The sequence below is a fragment of the Gossypium raimondii genome, chromosome 5, assembly GCF_025698545.1.
Source record: "Gossypium raimondii isolate GPD5lz chromosome 5, ASM2569854v1, whole genome shotgun sequence".
Taxonomy (NCBI): Eukaryota; Viridiplantae; Streptophyta; class Magnoliopsida; order Malvales; family Malvaceae; genus Gossypium; species Gossypium raimondii.
In genome coordinates, this window is record NC_068569.1 from 28,517,167 (window position 1) to 28,539,777 (window position 22,611).

The window sequence follows — 22,611 nt, forward strand, 5'->3', positions numbered from 1 at the left end:
CTAACCACAACAAAGCATATCATTGATATGCATATAATTATTTTACTTAGCATATGCGAATATATCATCAACTTATATTTTCGTACCTAATTAGTTAACTACAAACCAAACAATTGAATACATATTTAATCAATCATGACAACATTCAATACATAATATGATTATGAAATTATGATACAAACCAAATTACATACTTATCATTATGAATCCAAAGCCTTAGCCGAATATACATATACGTATTAAATATCACTTAATGACATGATTTAAATACCATTGCGAATCATAAATAACTTATGACCATCACTTATAATTTATCACATGACCAAATACTTAATTTACATTATTAACAACATTCAATTTGAATCATGTTTCAATTTATGCATCTCTATAATAAGTCATTAACAATCCATAACCCAAAAACATTCAACAATCACATGTATCAAGCTTTCCAAATGAACTAATCATAGGCAATATATAATTACTTAATGCCAAAACATATATATATATATCATGACCAAAACTATATAACTCAAGCATTAAAATATATCCATTATATCAAAAGCATAGAAACTACGCTTAACCAAAATAAAAAGCCATTTTCACATGGCTCATATTTTCATATCCCAAAATCAAACATTTTAACTAGACTATACATGCCATAAGTTCAAATTCGAACTTAATAAAATACCGAAAACAGTCGATAGTGTGATGAACTTCTTTGACGATCCCTGAGCTCGTAATCGAGTACCAAAATCTATAAAAAAAAGAGCAAACATGCACACACATTAAGCTTTCACAACTTAGTAAGTCATAAGCAAATATTAATAAAATGAACATTAACACTAAATCAACTAACTGAATCAATCCAAACCTTAACTAAATATACATATATCACACTCACAAGTTTATATATTATCAAATATACATTAGCATTTTAACATCATATGACAGAATGCACAAGTACTCAAGAACATATATAATTCTCACTTTTAATATCACATATACATCATTTGGCTGAATGTATATATTCAAATATGCATACACATAGTTCACATTAATATATATAACATTTATATCATCAATTCAAACATCCAATTTGCCATTTTTTCATAACTTTGTATGAATACATACCTGTGCCTTTTTAACTCGATTTTTACACTCGGTTTTAACTTATTATTGCCCATTGAACCATTCGAAATTAAAAAGGATACTCGGATAATCGAACATTTCGTACAATGCCAATGTCCCAGACGTGGTCTTATATATAATTATATATCGATGCCACTGTCCCAGACAGGGTCTTACACGTATGTCACAAGTCGATGCCAACGTCCCAGATGTGGTCTTATACGATAACACATAACAGAATCCTATGTCATGACATAAGTATCCTAACTATTCCTAAGGTTCGTACAGGACTTTCGGACATCAAAACTCGATCATTTCAAGCTCGTGAACATTGTTCCCATGCTTAATTCATTTCAGCATATTATATGCACAAGTAATAATTCACTTCAGCATAATAAAAAAATGAATACAATAGAATTTATCGATACTTATTTACTTATGAACTTACCTCAGATAACGACGAATGAAATAAAACGACTATTCGATTATTTTTGTTTTCCCCCGATCCAAATCTGATTTCTTTAGTTCTTGATCTAAACATATTCAAATTAAACTCATTCAAACATAGTTCCATTCAATTTAATCTAAAAACACATAAATGGTTAAATTACCATTTTGCCCTTGACATTTAACACTTTTTACAATTTAGTCCAAATTGCACAAAACACAAAACATGAAAAATTTGCACACATCATGCTTGGGCCAAATCTTCCTTATGCTCATACAAGTCCATGTATTTCATTTATTTCACATTTAAGTCCCTCAAAATTTTATTTTCACAATTTAGCCTAAATTACTCAAATTTATTAAAAATCCAAAGACAAAACATTATAATCTATCACATATCTTTTATTTTCTATCATCAAATAACAAAAATCAAAAGCTATCATCAATAGAAAAACACAAAATCATCATCCAATTCAAAAATTAAAACATGGGCTTTATAAATTTCATAGCAACGATCTGAAAAACGTAAAAATTATCAAAAACCGAGTAAAACACATACCTAATTTGAATTTCCAAAGTGCCGAACCTATGTTTCTTTTCTTTCTTCTTTTCTTTTTGATGTTTCGGCTATGGATGAACAAATGCATGGCTTATTTTGTTTTTTTCATGTACTTTTATTATATCTTATTTTATTACTTACTATTTTAACCTTAATTATAAAACATAATAATAAACTAATATATGTCCATAATGGTCCACTCAAGATACTAATGGTTTAATAACATTATAAGGACCTCCTAATTAACAAACCATAGCAAATAAACACCTTTAACATATAGAAAGCCTCTTTTACTTTTTATGTGATTTAGCCCTTTTTTTCCAAATTGAGCACTCAAAAAGATAAATTAAATTACGAAAATTTCACACATATCAATTCCTATATAATAAGCACAAAAAATAATATTAAAAAAATTTTTAACTCAGATTTATGGTCCCAAAACCATTGTCCGACTAGGGTCTAAACCGGGCTGTTACATACTTACTCTTTCGGACAAATTCCCTTTCATACTCAGATACTATCATATACCCCTGTTTGAGCTCCAAAATTCTTTTCGTTTCTGATCAAGAAACCTCTGGCTAATATATTTCTTTCGAAATTCGGTTTGGAAAAATTCCTATGTAACCCTTTCTTTCGGTACAACAGAAATCAGTGTGTTCTACCATTGGCAAGCTGAATCTTTTAACAAAGATACAACACACTTCAAACATTCATCCAGTGAACAAGATAATTCATCAAGAACTCGGATAATATTTTCTAACTAGAACTCAGCTTTTTCAGGATCATCTTCAACTGTAGCTCAGGATTCTTCTGCCCCATATTTACGGATTTTATCAACAGGAGGCTTACCAGTTCTAATAAATTCTGTGCCTTGAGGCATATCGGGAACCGGTTGGGCAACAGGAAGGGGTAGAGGTTGTTGTACAACTGGATTTGTTCTTACATACTCGGTAAATCATTCATTCATCATTTGGAAAAAGGCTTCTTTAGCCTCTCCTCCTCGGCCCTCAGATACGGGCCTTCTGCTACTTGAAGCTGCTCTTTGAACTGAAGCTTGAGCATTGCTCTCAGCTTCTTCAAATTCAGCTCGATTGGATGACATTACTATATGAAAAACATATTTAAAATGGTTAGGAGATATCACACTATCACAGGTTATATAATGGTATGTATAGCTAGACTCGTACACCCTAACTTGTATCCATCGCTAGAATAGAGTTATAGAGCATTACCAGAATTTACAAATGATATAGAAATATTTCATAACATTTAACATTCATACCATAAATGGATCATGTTCAATCATGTTGTCCCTTAAATGAGCCATCGAGTCCCAAAATATACATTAGAAACTAGTTGGGATCGAATCGGGTACTTAGAAAATCTTTCACAAAATTTCAAAATTTTTCCAAGATGCAGGGGACATACGCTCGTGTGGTCAAACCGTGTGGCTCACACAGTCAAGAGACATGACGTGTCTCAGGCCGTGTGGGCATTCGAATTAGGGCACACGGTTGTGTCCAGCCCGTGTCCGTATCCATGTAACTCTCTAACTTGGGTCACACGGCCAAGCCACACGCCTGTGTGCTAGGCCGTTTGAACATAATAATTTGCATTAAATAGGTGTAGGGGTCACATGGCCAAGCCACACACCCGTGTGTTTAGCTGTATGATCAATTTTGAGTATTGTGTTTTGAAATTTTTAAGATGCAAGGGACACACGGCCAAACCACACGCCCATGTGCTAGGCCGCGTGTCACACACGGCTTAGACACATGCCCGTGTCTCTGCCCGTGTGGACGAAAATAGGTCATTTCCAAGGCCACATTTCTCACCCAATTTATCTTTCACCTACATTAACACTTAAACATATTCACAAACCAATACAAGACATTTAAATCAAGCCAAAACCAAGTTTTAAGCATGACATTTCATCATATATGACCATGTATCTAACTTACCAATTTGATCAATTACATATTTAAACATTTGTATATCAAATATACCAATTAACCTCTACCTCAATATATCTATTAGTTAACCATCATTCAATCGTACCAAAACACACACATCAACCATAATAAGGTCATATACTTTAAATATCCAAATATACCAATCATAACCCATACCAACGACTAGTTACAACCAAAATGTTTACAAGCCATCATTGGCTAATTAACCTATACATGGCATTATATCCAAAATTAGTTTTGTATTTGTATCAAAATTGGCCGATGGATAGTGTGATCTGTCTCCAACCAACTTCCAACCTTAATGAGCCTTCAAGTTACTATAAAACAGGGAAAATAAACTGAGTAAACTTTTAGAGCTTAGTAAGTTCATATAACATAGAATTAAACTTACCATTATTTCTCACATAGGTAAGTACACTAAACATGCTCAAAACATTTTGGCCAAATGCCTAAACACATATCCTCATCAAGCATGTTAGTCATGAGATTCATGTAACAATTCATATTCACAAATATATAGAGAGTCATTAAGCAAGTTTCATACACATGTATCTTTCTTTCCATTTTTCAAAATGTCAAATATTATCACTTTCATGTATTTCAGGCATATACGGTAACAATTCATTTTTGTACTCATGTTGTTCCATAACAGAATTTCGCCCGTTGGATGATTTAAATATCGATGAATACCCGGTAGTACACACGAAGTGTACAAATCTATAATCCATTAATTTTTATTCTGGAATGCTCATATGAGCACATAAACGGGAAACTCTTTCGAGCCACGTAACGGGAAACTCATGTGATCCATGTAACGGGAAGCTCCAGAGAGCCATTACGGGAAGCTCATATGAGCCAATGTCAGGAAGGTTTAAGCAAGCCAATATCGAGAAGCTTGGGAGAGCCATTAATAGAAAGCTCACAAAGAGACTTTAATAAGGAAGCTCACGAAGAGCCATATATCGGGGCGCTCATAAGAGTTGCAGTGTGTCTACAACACATGAAAGATCGCAACCAAATCAGGATGCTCCAAAGAGCTATTAACAGGAAGCTCGTAAGAACCATATAACGGGATGCTCCCAAGGCCTCTTGTAACTTGGTCCAGAATCGGGATGTGAACCATGGATCTCTATCAGAAATAATAGAGATTGGCACTCCATGCAGCCTGACAATCTCAGAAACATATAATTCAGCCGACCTGTCCAGGGAGAAATCTATACGTACCGGAATAAAATGTACAGGCTTTTTCAAACGGTCAACGATTACCCAAATGACATCTTTCTTCTTCGGAAATAGGGGTAATCCTGACAAAAAAATCCATAGTATGTAATGACCCATTTTTAATGAAACCAGGATAGTGGTTTCGTGACCATAAATTCGAGCTAGAAAGAAAATTTATTTTAATATTGTGGTATGGTCTATATTATGATAGGAATGTTACATGAAAATTTTGATAAGAAAATTTTATTGATTATATGGTTAAATTGATTTAATTGGATTAAAAAATACATTTTCGGGACTCTGTTCCGGTAAATCGAATTCGTAAACCTTATGAGATTCCAAAAACTTTCCAAAAATCCCAAAATGATTTCCTAACAGAAATCAAAAATAGACTTAATGCTTTAGAAAGCTACAAGTCTGACTGATACCCCAATACAAGCCCAATATTCAGTAAATACATTACACCAATCCTCCAAATCTGACTCGGATCAGTCAGATGAACAACAAATTAACAAGATTGCTTGGAAAGAACTAAAAAGATTATATTATCCAAAAATCACTACACCTGATCTTAACATAAAAGAAAAAGCCGTTTTCCAAAATAAATACAATGCTAATACAATCTTTGAATGGAATATAGATGGAATGTCTGAATACAATATTCTTAGTTTATTACAACAAATGACAATGGTTTCAAATGTTTATAAAACCCAAAATCAAAATGGATTAATCAGTGATCATGCTATAGCCAATCTTTTAGTTGTTGGATTAACTAGTCAATTAAAAGGATGGTGGGATCATGCACTCACCAAAACCCAACAGAAAGAAATTTTAAAAGCAATAAAAAAAGATGCCCAAGATAGAATTATTTTAGACGAACAAGGAAGAGAGATCCAAGATGCAGTTGCAACTTTAATTTTCTCAATCTCTAAACACTTTATTGGAGATCCTTCTCATCTTAAAGATAGAAATTCAGAATTATTATCAAATTTAAAATGTAAAAAATTAACCGATTTTAAATGGTATAAAGATGTCTTTATGACTAGAGTTATGCAAAGATTTGATAACCAACAACCCTTTTGGAAAGAAAAATTCCTAGTAGGACTTCCCACTTTATTAGGAGAAAAAGTTAGGAATCAAATAAGAGAAAATTACAAAGGTATTATTCCATATGAAAAGATTACATATGGTGAACTAATTAGTTTCACCCAAAAGAATGATTAAAAATTTGTCAAGATTTAAAATTACAAAAATAACTTAAGAAAGAAAGATATCAATGTAGAAAGGAATTAGGATCATTCGCCACCAATTTGACATTAGGAATGAACCTTCTACTTCAAAAACATGTTACCACAGAAAGCCAAAAATAGGAAAAGAATATTTGAGAATATTATAAAAAACCCAAATATAGAAAATACGAGAAAAAGAAAGAAATATCATAAAACATAAAACAAAATTGATAAAACAATAAAATGTTATAGATGTGGAAAACCAGGACATATTTCAAAATATTGTAAAATCAAAAGAAAAATCAATAATTTAAATCTAGATGAAGAGATAGAACAAAATTAAGTGAAATCTTGTTAGAAACAACTTCTTATGAAAATGATACATCTCTTGAAACAGATGAATTACAAATAGATGAATTACATACAACATCTCGGTCTCCGACGATGAAAATGAACCTTCAATTAATATGTTAACCAAAGATCAAGAATTTATGATTGAAGTATACCTTTTGAAATTAAAATCCTCATTAAAAGATAAACCGAAAAAGAAAAAGAAATTATTTCTAGTCAATCACAAATGTATAATATACAAGACACAATATTTAATAAATATGAAAAATAAAACCAAGACAAATTACAAATTCGAATTACAATTGGAAATAAAACAGATTAAATTAGAACTTTCTCAACTTAAAATAGAACAACAAGAAATGAAAGAACAAATGAGGACCTTAAAACACGAAACCTCAGAAAAAAGTTCATCAGAAACTGAACCTGAAGAAAATACACAAGAATATATGATAGTTCTAACTGAAGTATCTATTCAAAGATATTTAATAAAAATAAATATTATCATAAATAATGAATTTCAATTAGAAACAATAGCCCTTTTCGATACAGGAGCGACCAAAAGCGCATTAGAGAAGGAATAATTTCAACAAAATATTATAATAAAACATTAGAATCTCTTAAAGTCGCAAATTGTAAAAACTAAAATTACTTAAAAATTCCCAATGCGAAATATCCAACAAATGTATAAAATATCAAACATGTTTTTAATGGTAAAAGATATTACCCAAGATGTCATTTTAGGAACCCCATTCATATCCTTACTCAAACCTTATAAAGTAACAAACAATTCTATCTCCACCAAAGTTTTAAACACTAAGGTAGAATTTCCTTTTGTAGAAAAATCGAAAATAAAAAATCTCAACCTATTAAAATCTTTATCCATTCATAATGGGCAAATTAATAATTTAATTAATCATAAATGAAGCAAATCTCTTTTCTAAAAGAAGAAATATGTTTTAAAAATTAACTGAACAATTAAGAAAAGAGAAATACAAAAAGAATAGATCAAATCAAAAAGAAATAGAATCAACAATTTGTTCGACATTCCTAATGCCTTTTGGAATATGAAAAACATGAAGTAACATTACCATATGAAAACAATTTTGATGAAAGACAAATACCCACAAAAGCAAGACCCATACAAATGAACAAAGAAATGGAAGAATTTTGTAGAAAAGAAATACAAGACCTTCTTAATAAAAATTTAATTAGGAAAAGCAGTTCCCCTTGGAGTTGTTCAACATTCTATGTAATAAAAAATGCAGAACTTGAAAGAGGAACACCAAGATTAGTAATTAATTACAAACCTCTCAATCAAGCCTTAAAATGGATTAGATACCCAATACCAAATAAGAAAGATTTGCTACAAAAACTTTGTAATGCAAATATTTTCTCAAAATTTAACATGAAATCTGGATTTTGGTAAATCCAAATAAAAGAAGAAGAAAGATATAAAAATATTTACTGTACCATTGGACAATATGAATTGAATGTAACGCCTTTTGATTAAAAATGCTCCATCTGAGTTTTAAAGAATAATGAATGATATTTTTACCAATATTCTCAATTCACAATAGTATACATCGATGATGTATTAGTATTTTCGAAAATTTAGAAAAACACTTCAAACATATATCGATCTTTATAAAAGTCATAAGAAATAATGGTTTAGTGGTTTCTAAATCCAAAATAAGTTTTTTCCAAACCAAAGTAAGGTTTTTAGGTCATTATATTATCCAAGGAACCATTAGCCTAATAGAACAATCTATAGAGTTTGCTAGAAAATTCCCAGACCAAATTCTTGATAAAGTCCAATTACAAAGATTCTTAGGAAGCCTCAATTATTTCATAGACTTTTATCCAGGTCTTAGCAAATTATGTAAACCATTATATGATAGGCTCAAAAAGAATCCACAACCTTGGACAAATAACCATACCAATATTATCACCCAAATCAAAAAACAAATCACTAAGCTTCCTTGTTTATATTTAGTTGATCCAAATGCCCCCAAGATTGTTGAGACAGATGCTTCTGAAATAAGATATGGTCGGATCCTAAAACAAGTTAAAGGAGGTAAAGAGCAAATAGTCCAATTTACTTCCAAACACTAGAATCCTACTCAGCAAAATTATAGTACTATTAAAAAAGAAATTTTATCAATTGTTTTGTGCATTACAAAATTCCAAAGTGATTTATTAAATCAAAAATTTCTTTTACGAATCGATTGCAAATCAGCAAAAGAAGTTTTACAAAAAGATGTCCAACACATTGCCTCAAAACAGATTTTTGCAAGATGGCAGGCAATCTTAAGCATATTTGATTTTGATATTCAATACATCAAAGGAGAAACTAATTCTTTGCCTGATTTTCTCACCAGAGAGTTTCTTCAAAAATGCCCCTCAAACTTCGAGACAAAGGAAAAGAGAAAATAGAAGAATCATCCAAAACCCAAATCACCTCAAAACCAATTAAGTCATGGTATGAAATTTGCCATGAGAAAGATGAGAAATCATCATCATCGTCAAAATCCTCTAAAAATACAATAATTCAAGATGCACAAGATCCAAATGAGATTGGTTCTCAAATCAAAAAATGGATTGAGTCCCTATCTCAATCTCCGGAAGTAGCATTGGCCTTTTCACAAATGAAAGAGGAAACCCCTCTTAAACAAATTGCTGCTGAAGCAGTAAAGGTTTTAAAAAATAAAGAGATAGTTTTACACAAACCAAAATCTCTCAAAAATGTTTTAAAAGAGACTTCTCTCCAAGATGTTTTTTCCAAAAGAGATAGCAGTGTCTTCACAGACTGCTACACAAAAATCTTCACAATATTTTCCAAACAAATATTTTGAAAAAATTCTTGTTATGGAGGAAGAATTTTCAGAAAAACCTCCACATATACTGGCAAAAGAACTTTTCAATGGATGACATTTCAAACCATTGGATTCTCAAAAACCCTAGCAGTATTATGAAAATATATTGGTCCAAACTGGATCAGTATTGTTCAAACATTACACAGATCCAAATTTTATTACCCATTAACAGCCCAAATATTAAAAATTCATCGACCAAGAGATTAGAGTGAAAACCCAAATTCTCCAAAGAAATTCCCAGCCAAATTTACCACCAAAATAGACCATTACCCATATTTTACATATTGGGATTACCAAATGGCACAATGCCTTCTTAATGAACAACCAACACATGAGATATTCGTGGCTTATATATTTCAAATATGGCACCCAATTCAAATTCCCAAACTGGTTCCAAGAATGGTGGAATTGGTATGGACCATCATCCTTTGAGATACTACCAGAAAAAATTCAAATCTTATGGCCTAAATTCTTTGACAAATTTCATCCTGAACTAGACCAAAAATACATTTACAGGACAATCCATTTTTTCTCGAAACTATGCATTTCTTGGATTGTTTCATGGAATTATTCTTATGAGCAAGGCCAACATACCGGAATTCCATTATTAGTTCGTAACTACAGGACTAAATGGTGGGACAAATTTAATGATGAAAAATATGATTCAAAATATTTGGATAATTTTTTCAACAAGAATCCAAGATTATGTAAGTCCGCAGCCCCGGATCAAACCACAACAAAATTTCTTCAAGCAAAGTCGACAGCTAGTGCAATGTTAGCTTAAGCCAAGACCAAAAAAGAATACAAAAAACTCATGGCTGAAATGCTCAGCTCATTGGACACTGAATCTGAAGATGAATCTTCAGCATCCTCAATCAAGACGGTGGATCTTGCAGATGATACCACTTCGGTGACATCACCAGGTCCAAGAAGAAATGATGCAAGAAAATATGTGTGACCAGGAAAGATTCCCTGCAAGGAATGATGTGTGAACAGGAAAGATTCCCTGCAAGGAATGATGCATGAACAGGAAAGATTCTCTGCAAGAAAAGACGAGGTGAACATGAAAGATTCCCTGCAAGAAATGATGCGTGAACAGGAAATATTCCCTGCAAGAAAAGACAAGAAAAAGAAAAGACAAGTAAACAGTTCTGTAATTTGTATTTTTGTAATCAGAGAATATATTCTCTGAAAAGTTTGAATCAAAATCTCAAATGTAATGATTTCCCGATTCAAATAATGTAAAGAGAATAGCCCTCTATAAAAGGCTATCAGATTGAGAATGAAAGGCAGAACTCGATATACCCATTTGAGTTGTTTCTCCAAATTTTCCAAAAAGTTTCTCAAAATTTTTAAGTTTACAAACTTTAATTTTTAAGTTTCCAAATTTTCAAATTAAGTAAATATTTACGAAATTAGTTGTGTGTCTAATTAGGTTTTGATTAGTTGAACTTGACTTAATTAGAAGTAATTAGGAAAAAGGATTAGATTGAAATAAGTGTGAAAGTTTAACTATAAATTAAAGAAAGTAAAAAAGACTAAATAGGTAAATATGCCATTATAAATATGGTCTATATTACTTTTTTATCCTATCTTGTGATCTTTCATGCGAGTTTCAAGGCTCAATTTCAAACCCATGAATGTGATAGGCTCACATTACCTTAAGGCCCAAATACAATGTCAAAGGCCAAGCAAATCAAACCAAGATTCAATTAAATACAAGATTCAAGGACGAATATTTTCGAGGAAAGGGGGAATGATACATGCATGGATTGGGTGAAATTTATTAAATTTCATTCACTGAAGCTATCAATTTTCAAGTTTAGGAAATCTACAGACTTGCAACATCTTTTTGGATAGGATTCAGGCATTTCTAGGTTGAGATGTCTTATGGCGTTCGAAGATCTATCTCTTAGCTTCGAAACGCATTTTGAATCACTCGATTTTGAGTTTGGGAATTCAAGTTATGACTATTTTAGTGAAGACTGTGGAAGTAGAATTTCTGAACGGGATTATGACGAAAATTATGAGTTTTAGGCTAAATTTTTATTATATATGAGCCCAATATTGTATTCATCAGCTCTTATTATTTTATTATTTTATTATTTTATTATTCTGAATTTTCAATAATTATTTAGTAGTTTAAGTTATTTAGGAGTTTTATGTCAATAAGAAAGTTTAGTTTAAAACTACTTGTTTAGATTAATTAGAGTTCTAGTATAGTTAAGAGTCTTATTTAGATTTATTTAGCTAGCCTATGTATAGGCATTTCTATTGTAGACAAATAAGACAGTTCATTATTATTCAACTTCTCTTTTGAATTAATATATTCTCTTTGAGTTTTCTTTTAGAATTTCTCTTGAGTTTTTTTTAAAATAGTTTTAACAATCTTTTCAAATTATGGGGATCATCTTCAAACTTTTTCTTGCCAAATTTTCTGTCTTGGAGGGGAAATTAAAGTCGCTTGAAGGGGGTTGTGGATTCTTCGTGTTTCCAATGATTCTTAGGACTTCTACATACCGCATTCTATCTTTCCATCTATCTTCTTTATTTTCTTCCTTATTGTTATAATCGTAGATTTATTATTCTATTTTAATTATCTTAGTTATCTATTTTAATTGTCTTTCCTGACTTGGATTTGATTTTGTTTCAGGTTGTATCAAAATCCAAGTTTCTTTCCCAACGTCTAGAGCCCTAAGTCAAATCCGCGACTTGCACAAACTTTACGATCCGCTTCCACATTCATCCACACTTATTCTATATCAGTCTTTTAAAAGTGTTTATATTAACTAAGCAGAATGTATTAGAATCAAATTAGCAAAAAAAACCTAATGGCACTAGGAGTCCAAAATCAATTAAACATCAAAGAATTGTGTTGCACAAATGAACAAATGTGAAAAGTGCTTTAAGCTAAAAACACAAGAAACAACAAAGGGTTAGAATGCGTAAAGGAACAATTAAAAGCAAAAACAAATGAAAACCTAAGCCTAAGAGTTAATGAAAATCACTAAAACCTGAAAAATTGTAAAGCAACTTGACAAACTTCGTTCGAGGTGCTCCCGATTTTAAAAATTCATAAAATTTAAACTAGAGCCTCCTTAAATAATTTAGGTCTAATATGGAAAATTTTGGCATGAAATTCAACCCACAAAATATTTTTTAAAATTTTTCTTTATTTTTCATATTCTTTCACTTTTCCAATCACTTTTTTATGAGAAATATTTTTTAATATTCTAAAAGAGTGCCAAGAATCAGTATGAAAAATTTTAGATCATTTGGAAAACGTTTACCCACTAAAAAATATTTTTTTTGAAAAAAATTATGGGTAAAAGAAACTGTTTTGAGACTTTTTGTTGGAAATCAGTTTATAAGAACACCAAGAACACCTAAAATGCCAAAGAAACCGATACCAAATGATACGGACAGGTGTGTGTGGAAGAGGATCGTAAGTTTGTCCAAATTGTAGATTTGACTTAAGGCTCTAGATGATCGAAAAGAAACTTGGATTTTGACACAACCTGAAATGTAAATAAATCCAAGTCAAATCAAAGAATTTAAAAATTAAAGGAAGCAATTAAAATAGATAATTAAGATAGAAAAAACAATTAAATAAATCAAAGATTTGAATAATTAAATAGAAAAAAAATAGAATAAAGAAGAAAATAAAACATATAGATGGAAAAGATGAAGATGTCATGTAGAAGTCCTAAGGAGTCTTAGAAACCTGATAAATCCATAACCCCTTTCAAATGGCTCTAATTTCCCCTTTAAGAAAGAAAACTTGGCAAGAAAAAGCTTGAAGATGATTCCCACAATCTGAAAATATTGTTAAAAACTCTTCTAAAAGAAAACTCAAGAGAAATTCTTAATTAGAAAACTCGAAGAGAACTTTATTAACTCAAAGTGAATAATGAAATAATGAATGAATCGATTGCTCCATAATTGTGTACAATGAAGAGGCCTTTATATAGGCTAGATAAGTAAATTCAAATAAAACTCTTAAGTATACTAAAACTCTAATTAAACTAAAATTTCTTGTTGACATAAAACTCCTAAATAACTTAAAATACTTAAAAATAATCCAAAATTCAGAATAAATAAATAATAAAATAATAAAACTTAATAAATACAATGTTGGGCTTGTGTATAATAAAAATTAAGTTTGAAACTTGAACGCGATATGATTTAAACTCAAATAAAAAACCTGAAACTCGTAATTTCCGTAATATTCCTATCCAGAAAATTTGCTCATGCAATCTTCACTAAAATGGTCATAACTTGAACTTCTAAACTCAAAATTGAGTGATTTAGAGTGCACTTCAAAGCTAAGAGATATCTCTTCAACCGCTATTCAGACATATAAACTCATAAATGTTTGGATCTCATCCAAAAATCCAATACAAGTTTACTAATCTTTTCAACTTGAAAATTGGCAGTTTAGTTGAATTAATTTTAATAAATTTCACCCATTCCGTGCATGTATTATTCCTCCTTTTCTTAAAAATATTTATCCTCACATATTATTTTTTATCGAATCTTGGTTTGGTTTGTTGAGCTTTTGACCTTGTTATTTGGCCTTTAGATAGTGTAAGTTCATCACATCATTATTATTTTATTTAAATTGAAACATATACTTTTCTATATTTTATATTATTAAAAATAATATGATATAATTTTACAAATCTAATATCAGTCTTTTGTACTTATTTTTATCTCATGAAATTTCAATAACTTAAATTTTCTTTTAAAAAGTATTTATCGAAATAAAATAATTACAATTTAAAAAGAGTTAATTATGGCGACATCCTTAAATAATGACTCTCATTCAAAATTAGTCCCGAACTTTAAAATCTTCTAATTACATCTCAAACTATTGAAGTTATATCAATAAGATCATTCTATTACTAAAATCATTGATTTAACCATTAAATTGGACATCATATCTCATGTGGTATAATTTAAAATGAAAATTGTAAAGAAAAATCAAAGTTGTGAAAATGGATATTGCAAAAATCTTGGTTTTGAAGTTCTCAAAACTTCTAAAAAAGCTTTATCATTCACTCCCTCTTTGTCGGTTTTACATTATTTTTAGTTTTACTTTTAAAAATTATGTGTCAATGTTTTACTTTTCTTTATTTTTTGTTGTTGGGACCTTAATTATCCTGTATCGGAACTTCTCCTCATGTTCGAACAACTCCTTGAAATACATCTTTTGTCACCGTATTCTATCCATTATTAGAAGTGATATTTATATAGTTGTACTTTATTAATCTCCCAGAAAACTTGTTTGCTTCCTAGTAACATTTGACTTTGATACCGTATGATATTTGTTTCGTGGTCAATAAACAACTCTCCCAATTTTTGCATAAACCAACCTTTATTAGAGATAAAGAGAACAGATATGTATCATTTTTCTAGCTAAAGATATAATGTTTATTTCAAATATGAAGATAAAGTACAATAATCAAGTATGACAAATTTAAATTCTGATAAGATCAACATATGTATTTCTCGTACTTTTATTCTAATGAAGAGGAGTAGAATCATACGAGTTTTTCTCAATCTAAAAGAACGGAGTCTGTAAATAACATCTTAGTAATGAACTACAGTAATGTTAAATTCCATAATGACATTGGTGGCATTTATAATGATAGGGTTAAATAGAGCAACCCCTGTTGCCATCATGAACTTTCCTCTTCCTCCGACCACCGCAAGCCCAGGTTCTCCTCTTGAAAATACGCTTATTGAGCTGCCATTAAACCTACCGGTATTAAATCCAAAATCTATGTATTGTGTGCTTGACGCATTCATTCTGGATAGGAGCGCAATACCCTGAACATTTCCAATCACCTTCGAGTCAGGCTCAGTACCAGTCCTGAGGGGATCATTAAAGGCAACTAGGGAGGCAAATGGCACTGATGAATTATTATCGTTGCTTGTGATGTTAGCTTGGGCTACCTGGACTGCTGTAATGCCCGCAGTTTCGTGCATAAAGAAGTGAAGATTGGTGACCTTAACTGGCCTGGGATGATATGGTCGGGTCTTCGAGTAGTATTGGCTCTGCACTGCTACTTGGGAGAGGCAGATGATCAAAATCCAAGTCAACATCAATGTTCCTCTCATTGTCTCTGCTTTACTATAATTTCTGGAGGCGAAATGTATGAAAGTCCGTCGAGTTGTTGCTTCATTTTTATTAACAAAACACAAACTTTATACTCAGAAAACCCACAGACATGAAAATAATTAATTGTGCAAAATATTTTAAATCCCTGCTTGATTTCTCCGGTGTCATTATTAAAAAGAAATGAAATCTTGATTGGAACGATCCACGTTGTAAATACCATTGATAATTTCTCCACCCATAATTAGCATGATCAACGTCGTAAACACCATAAATAAAATGATCTACTTACTGTAGATTAATTTTAGATTGGAAGTTTTATCTTCAGTGTCTGCAATAAAATCACCTTATTTTTCAAAAGAAATTCATTGTTGTTCATAATAATTTAAATTCCATTAATACTTCCTTCTCATCTACTTAAATTTTTGTATAAAGTCGATCCAATATTCGTGTGAATTAATGTGTTGGTTTTATAAATTAATTTAACATCGTCTTCTGCTAACAAAAGCTTGTTTGAGAAGAAGAAGAAGAAGAAGAATAAAGCAATAAATAAATACAAGATATAATAAATCAGTTGATGAAAGACGAAGGAAACCACAACCCAAAATCACATCATAAGCATACAAAACAGAACTCACATCTTAATAATAAAATTACTCAGAATATTTTTATTCAATTCACATGTTGTCACTAAAAATTAAAAAATAATAAAAATTATTATTTTATTAAGGAAGAGATCCACCTACTTAAATAGTTTTACACTATTCCATAACTTTAAATATGATTAATATTTTAACAATTCAACTGTTAAAATTAGAGGGTGACTTAATTTTTTTATTTATGTTTTTGTTACAAATGACAATTGAGACCCTATAAATAGAGGGATTGTATAACCTTATGGTATCCCAAGTAAAAGTTGAATTATTCTTTCACTTTTATGTTTACTTTTCCTCTTATTCTTACTATAATTCTCTTAGTTTTATAATATTTTGTCAGCAAGATCTTACTCGAGTGATAGTTTCTTTTATTCATAATCAAATATAGTTTCTTTTATTGATAATCAAATTTATCCTTCAAGATTTCCAAGATCTTAGACGGAGATTTCCAAGATCTTAGACGGCATGATGCAATGTTTTACTGAAACTTTTTTTAATGTTTCGTGTCTTATTATTTTTAATTAGCTAATTGATGATTAGTTATAAATTATTTTGATTAATTTGTTTTATTTTTATGTTCTTAAAATGGTTAAAGATTTGATATTAGTATGAATTTTGATTCAGTGTTGTTGATGTTGGGGTTTATTAGTATATATGAGTTATTTTGAAATGAAAATTTTCAATTATCTGTACAAAATCAGGAAATAAGATTTGCTTTCAAAGTTTACTATCAATGAATTTTGATTGGATTTAAAGTCTACTAACATAGTTTAATTTGCTTATTTCTTGATAAAATCATCAAGACTTAACGTCGAACAAGTAATACATCAACTTAGTTGGATCTCCATTTTTAAACTCTTAGCATCTTAAAATATTAAATCAACTTGATAACTGTTTAAATATTTGAGATTACCTTTGTTTACACCATTTTTTGCAAAAACGGGGTCGACTTGGATTTTGAAAATGAAAACAAAAATGGGAGTCGCCACCAATCCTTTTTGATAAAGTGTGATCGGGTCACCTCGAAAAGTGGGTGTTTTTAATAAACGATTTAATTTTATTAAAACAACGATTTTGGTCCTCGATATTCAGAAAAAAAGGGGTCTGGGAGTCAGTTACGTACGAAGAAGGATTAGCACCCTCGTAATGCCCAAAATTGGTACCTAGTTGATTAATTAGCGTCTCTAGTGTCGAAGATTGGAAACTTTGAAAAGTTTTTTTTAAATACGATTCTTAAAAACTCGAATAACAAGGATTGAGATTTATGAGGATATTCGGCTATTTGGTCGAACGAAAAATCGAAACCTAACACGTTAGGGTACGTTTTCTCGAATTTCCAAACACAAAATATTGCTTTACTTTGAAATTTTAAAAGGATATTTGGCTATTTGGTCTAACGAGAACTCGAAACCCAGCATGTTAGGACACGTTTCCTCGAATTTCGAAACGTAAAATATCGCCTTACTTTGAAATTTTAAAAGGATATTTAGCTATTTGGTCGAACAAGAACTCGAAACCCAGCACGTTAGGGCACGTTTCCTCGAATTTCCAAACGCAAAATATTGCCTTACTTTGAAATTTTAAAAGGATATTTGGCTATAATTTGGTCGAACGAGAGAAATCGAAACCCAGCACGTTAGGGCACGTTTTCTCGAATTTCCAAACGCAAAATATTGCCTTATTTTAAAACTCTTCTTTCTTTTGAATAGGGGGTGAAAGCCGGTGGAATTTCTAAGAATAATACACGTGTAGTTTACTAGATTATGCTTTAAAAGAAATTGTTTAAAAATTTGAAAGGATCATATGTGGCTAATAACGATATTGCAATATACATTTGAAATAATAATGAAATAATATGCATAAAAAATACATGTAGCATTGATGCTAACAAATCCCAATATTTACATGCATGAATAAAAATAATGATGCGAATGACAATATTACAATAATAATAAAACAACAACAATAACCATAATAATGAATCTAAATTTTGAAAGTACTAAAATGGCAAATAAATAAATAATGAAATGAGATAGTAATAATAATGGCAAGAATAAAATACACAAACCAATGTATAAAAATGAATAATAAATAAAATAATAAATAATGTAAGTTGAGCAAAAATTGAAAATAAATAAGTAAGTAATATTAAATGAAATATTAAATAAAACTGATTTTTTTTAAAAAAAGAAAATAAAAAAATAAAAAATTCTGAGGTTCAATAGGCCGAGGATCAAATTGAAATCAAGCCAAAAATTCGAGGCCAAATTTGCAAATAAGTAAAAAAAAAGGGTGGTTCGGGGCTGAAATATAGCGTGCTTAAGACATGAGGGACCAATTGGGCAATATTCCCCATCCTAATGCGCATCGTTTCAGCGCGGACCAAAATGAAACATGCAGAAAATTTGTGGGGCCAAAATGTAAAATAAACAAAGGCCAGATTGCAATATACCGAAGAAGCGGAGGGGCTGAACATGCAATTAGCCCCTCCCAACAAAACACGTGGATCCTCAGCGCCACTGGGTCGGGTCGCGGGTCGAACGAAAAACGGTGTCGTTTTGGCCATTGATACTAAGGCCCAAAATGGCGCCGTATTTACCACATATAAATATAAAAAATCACACAAAAAAATCTCATTTTTCATTTTAAACAAAAAAACAGTCTCTCAGACTCTCTCAAAAAATTTTACCCTCCTCCGTCTATTAGGGTTCTCCGGCCTCCCGACGCGCCGCTATCGTGGCCAATGGCCGATGGCGAAAGAGAAGGGGTTCTTGACCCTTGTTTCGCGGCGTACGCAAGTCAGGCTTCGATTGGAGGGAACGAAGAGCCTTGCACCCCTTTTTAGACACGATTCCGACGACGGTGAAGGGACCTCCGTCGACGGAGCTACGGAGCGATACAGGTCTCTTTCTAAGCTCCTTTTCCTTTTCTTTTTTAATATTTTTCTTTTAGAACAGATTTGTAGAAAATAAATGAATAAAATAAAAAGAATAAATGAATAGATCGAAAGGAAAAAGAAATGAAGCCTCAACCTTTGTTTTCTTTTTACTTTTTTTTTATTTCTAACGTGCATAAAAAAAAATACAAGTCGCAGATAAGGGCCTTTATAGCCGAATTACAAACTCTTTAATGATTATTTTTGTCGTTTTGCGATTTGTTTTATTGTTTTTGTTTCTGCTGTTGCGTGTGGCTTTCTCTTGCAGGTGGCAGACGCATGGACAGCCGGTGATAGGTGAACGGCGGCAATGGCGTGTGACTCGGAGGTGACGTGCGGGGAGGCCACGCACAGGCTGGAGGGCGACGGCTGCATGTGGCTAGGGTTTTGATTTGGCTAAAATTGTTTTAGGCTTAGTTGGGCTGTTAGGTTTGGGTTTTCGGGCTATTTGGGCCAATTGTAAAATGGATGTATTGCTTTGGACTATTTTATTTATTTTGATTTTGGGTGTTGGGTCTTATTGGGCCCGGGCTAAATTGGTCTACTACAATCTTCTTTTTTAAGTTTTGATTCCAAGGGTTATTTATTATTTTAAGCATATTATTTGTTCAAGAAAATGAGTATTGATTGATGTATTTGCGTCACTATAGTAGATTCTGTAATTAAAAATCAGAGGCGAAGCTAAAAAAATTTTTTAGGGGGACAAAATTAAATTATCTATTTTTTCGATAGTAAAAAATGTAATTTCACCATTTTAATAACCTATATCTTTATAATTTTAAAGGATTAAGTCAAATTTTTATCATTTTAGGGGGTCAAAGTATAATTTTATCATTACTAATTTAAAATTTTATAAATTATAAAAGATCCTAAATGAAAATTTTTCTATTTTAAGGGAGACCGGGGCCACTACCAGCGCCCTAGCTCCACCCCTATTAAAAAATATATTTGACGAAAACATATTTAGCATGTGTTCTTTTGTTGTTGTTAGAATAAATACTTGTGTTGGTAAATGAATGCGTTTATGATTATTTAGATTTGATTTTTTTTAAAAATATATTACATTCCTATGATGTCTCTCTTTAATTTGGTTAAAGAATTAAAAAAAAATAGAAGTAAAATTTTATTAAACAGCAAAAACAGGATAATTCACCATGAGTAGAAGTCAATGCCCCAAAAGCCGATACGAAATAGATCATATGAGTGACTAAAGACACTTAACACTTCACCGTAAGAGCCCAACACACCCAAATAAAAGTATGATGACAGCACAAATAAAAATATAGCCACAATACAGAGCCACATAAAATGAATCAAAAGCAACGCACCAAGAGAGTCAAAACAGACATAACTTTTGTCCACAACCATGGTTAAAAGGCTAGGCAAAAACATGGATTATAGTCTAGAATTTTAAGCTTTAATTGTTTTTATTTTTAATTCTTGAATTATGTACTTAAAAACAAGAATTACTATATTAATTTAGTTAATGGTATTTCTATGGATTTTTTTGCACTAATCAATTTTTGTTTAATAGGAAGCAGTTTAATTTTGTAAATACCTTATATTTTTCTGACTATGTATCATTGAGATACTTGTTATTTTTGTAGAGTTATTAAAGGTAATTCATATATTTTATATTATTTCATTTGTTAATTATTTAGATAAATGACATGAGCAATTATAAATGGAAAAGTTTTCTGAGCAATTGTAAAATGCACTAGTGCTTAAACTAGTGCCAACCGGTAGTAGCACTAACTACTCAAAAAAATTGTCATGTTTGAGTTGGCAAATTTTGGCAACAAATTACTTAAGGTTGTGATCTCTTTAGTTATTTGGGATATCTACCAGCCCATTCTGGATATCCAAAATTCACTTAGCAAGAGATCTAGATGATTTATTTGGATTGGATCTAAGCAATCATCATCCCTGAATTCACAGATCGGATCAAATCAAGCTATAGAATGAAGTATATTCAGATGATTCAAGCTTGATCCTATGCTATTTTTTGCAGATATTATTTGTGTTGTTTTTTTGTTTGCACACAACAGTATCGTATGGCAGTATCTAACAGAATCACTCTTTTCTCATCCTAACTTCATCTATCCCGTCAGTAATTTTCCCTCCAGAACACACATATATTACTCAAACATTTCGCATGATTTATCGTTATACATACATCATGCCAGTTAACCAAACACTTACTGTCTACCATTAAACAATCAACACACAATTGGCAAGTTCACATGGTATTGTACACATACACAACCTTAGGCAATCTCTGTACATAGACAACGTGATACATGCAAGTCATAAGATATCATCCATCATCCAGAAGGCATGGTACAGAGACTCGCCTTGCTTCCTTCACTTTGATAGCTTAGCTCATCCAAACATCAAATTCTCCTTTGTCCTGGCAGCTAAGCATGACAATCATTATCGGTTAATCAAATAGTGATCATCCCTTAAAACTCAACATCTTAAATTAAATAGAAGCTTTGAGATTCTTACTCTACTTCTTTCTTAAATCCATAAGTACAGAGAGATAAAATCTTAAATGCCATCATGAATTCTCCTCTTCCTCCGACCACCGCAAACCCAGGTTCTCCCCTTGAAAATACGCTTATTGAGCTGCCATTAGACCTACCGGTATTAAATCCAAAATCTATGTATTGTGTGCTTGATGCATTCATTCTGGATAGGAGCGCAATACCCTGAACATTTCCAATCACCTTCGAGTCAGGCTCAGGACCAGTCCTGAGGGGATCAGTAAAGGCAACTAGGGAGGCAAATGGCACTGATGAATTATTATCGTTCCTTGTGATGTTAGCTTGGGCTACCTGGACTGCTGTAATGCCCGCAGTTTCGTGCATAAAGAACTGGCCTGGGATGATATGGTCGGGTCTTCGAGTAGTATTGGCTCTGCACTGCTACTTGGGAGAGGCAGATGATCAGAATCCAAGTCAACGTCAATGTTCCTCTCATTGTCTCTGCTTTACTATAGTTTCTGGGGGCGAAATGTAGATGAAAGTCGGTAGAGTTGTTGCTTCATTTTTATTAACAAAACACAAACTTTATACTCAGAACACCCACAGACATGAAAATAATTAATTGTGCAGAA

The 22,611-nt window shown here is 31.4% G+C and overlaps 1 protein-coding gene and 1 pseudogene across 1 annotated transcript; both read right to left on the minus strand.

Moving 5' to 3' along the window:
- Positions 1-15,190: 15,190 nt before the first annotated feature.
- On the minus strand, positions 15,191-15,961 carry LOC105771188 (dirigent protein 4-like). Its single transcript, XM_012592601.2, has one exon. The coding sequence runs from the start codon at positions 15,902-15,904 to the stop codon at positions 15,374-15,376; it is 531 nt and encodes a 176-aa protein (XP_012448055.1). The 5' UTR covers positions 15,905-15,961; the 3' UTR covers positions 15,191-15,373.
- A 5,718-nt stretch (positions 15,962-21,679) lies between these two features.
- LOC105766937 (dirigent protein 4-like) lies at positions 21,680-22,587 on the minus strand (annotated as a pseudogene).
- Positions 22,588-22,611: the final 24 nt, after the last annotated feature.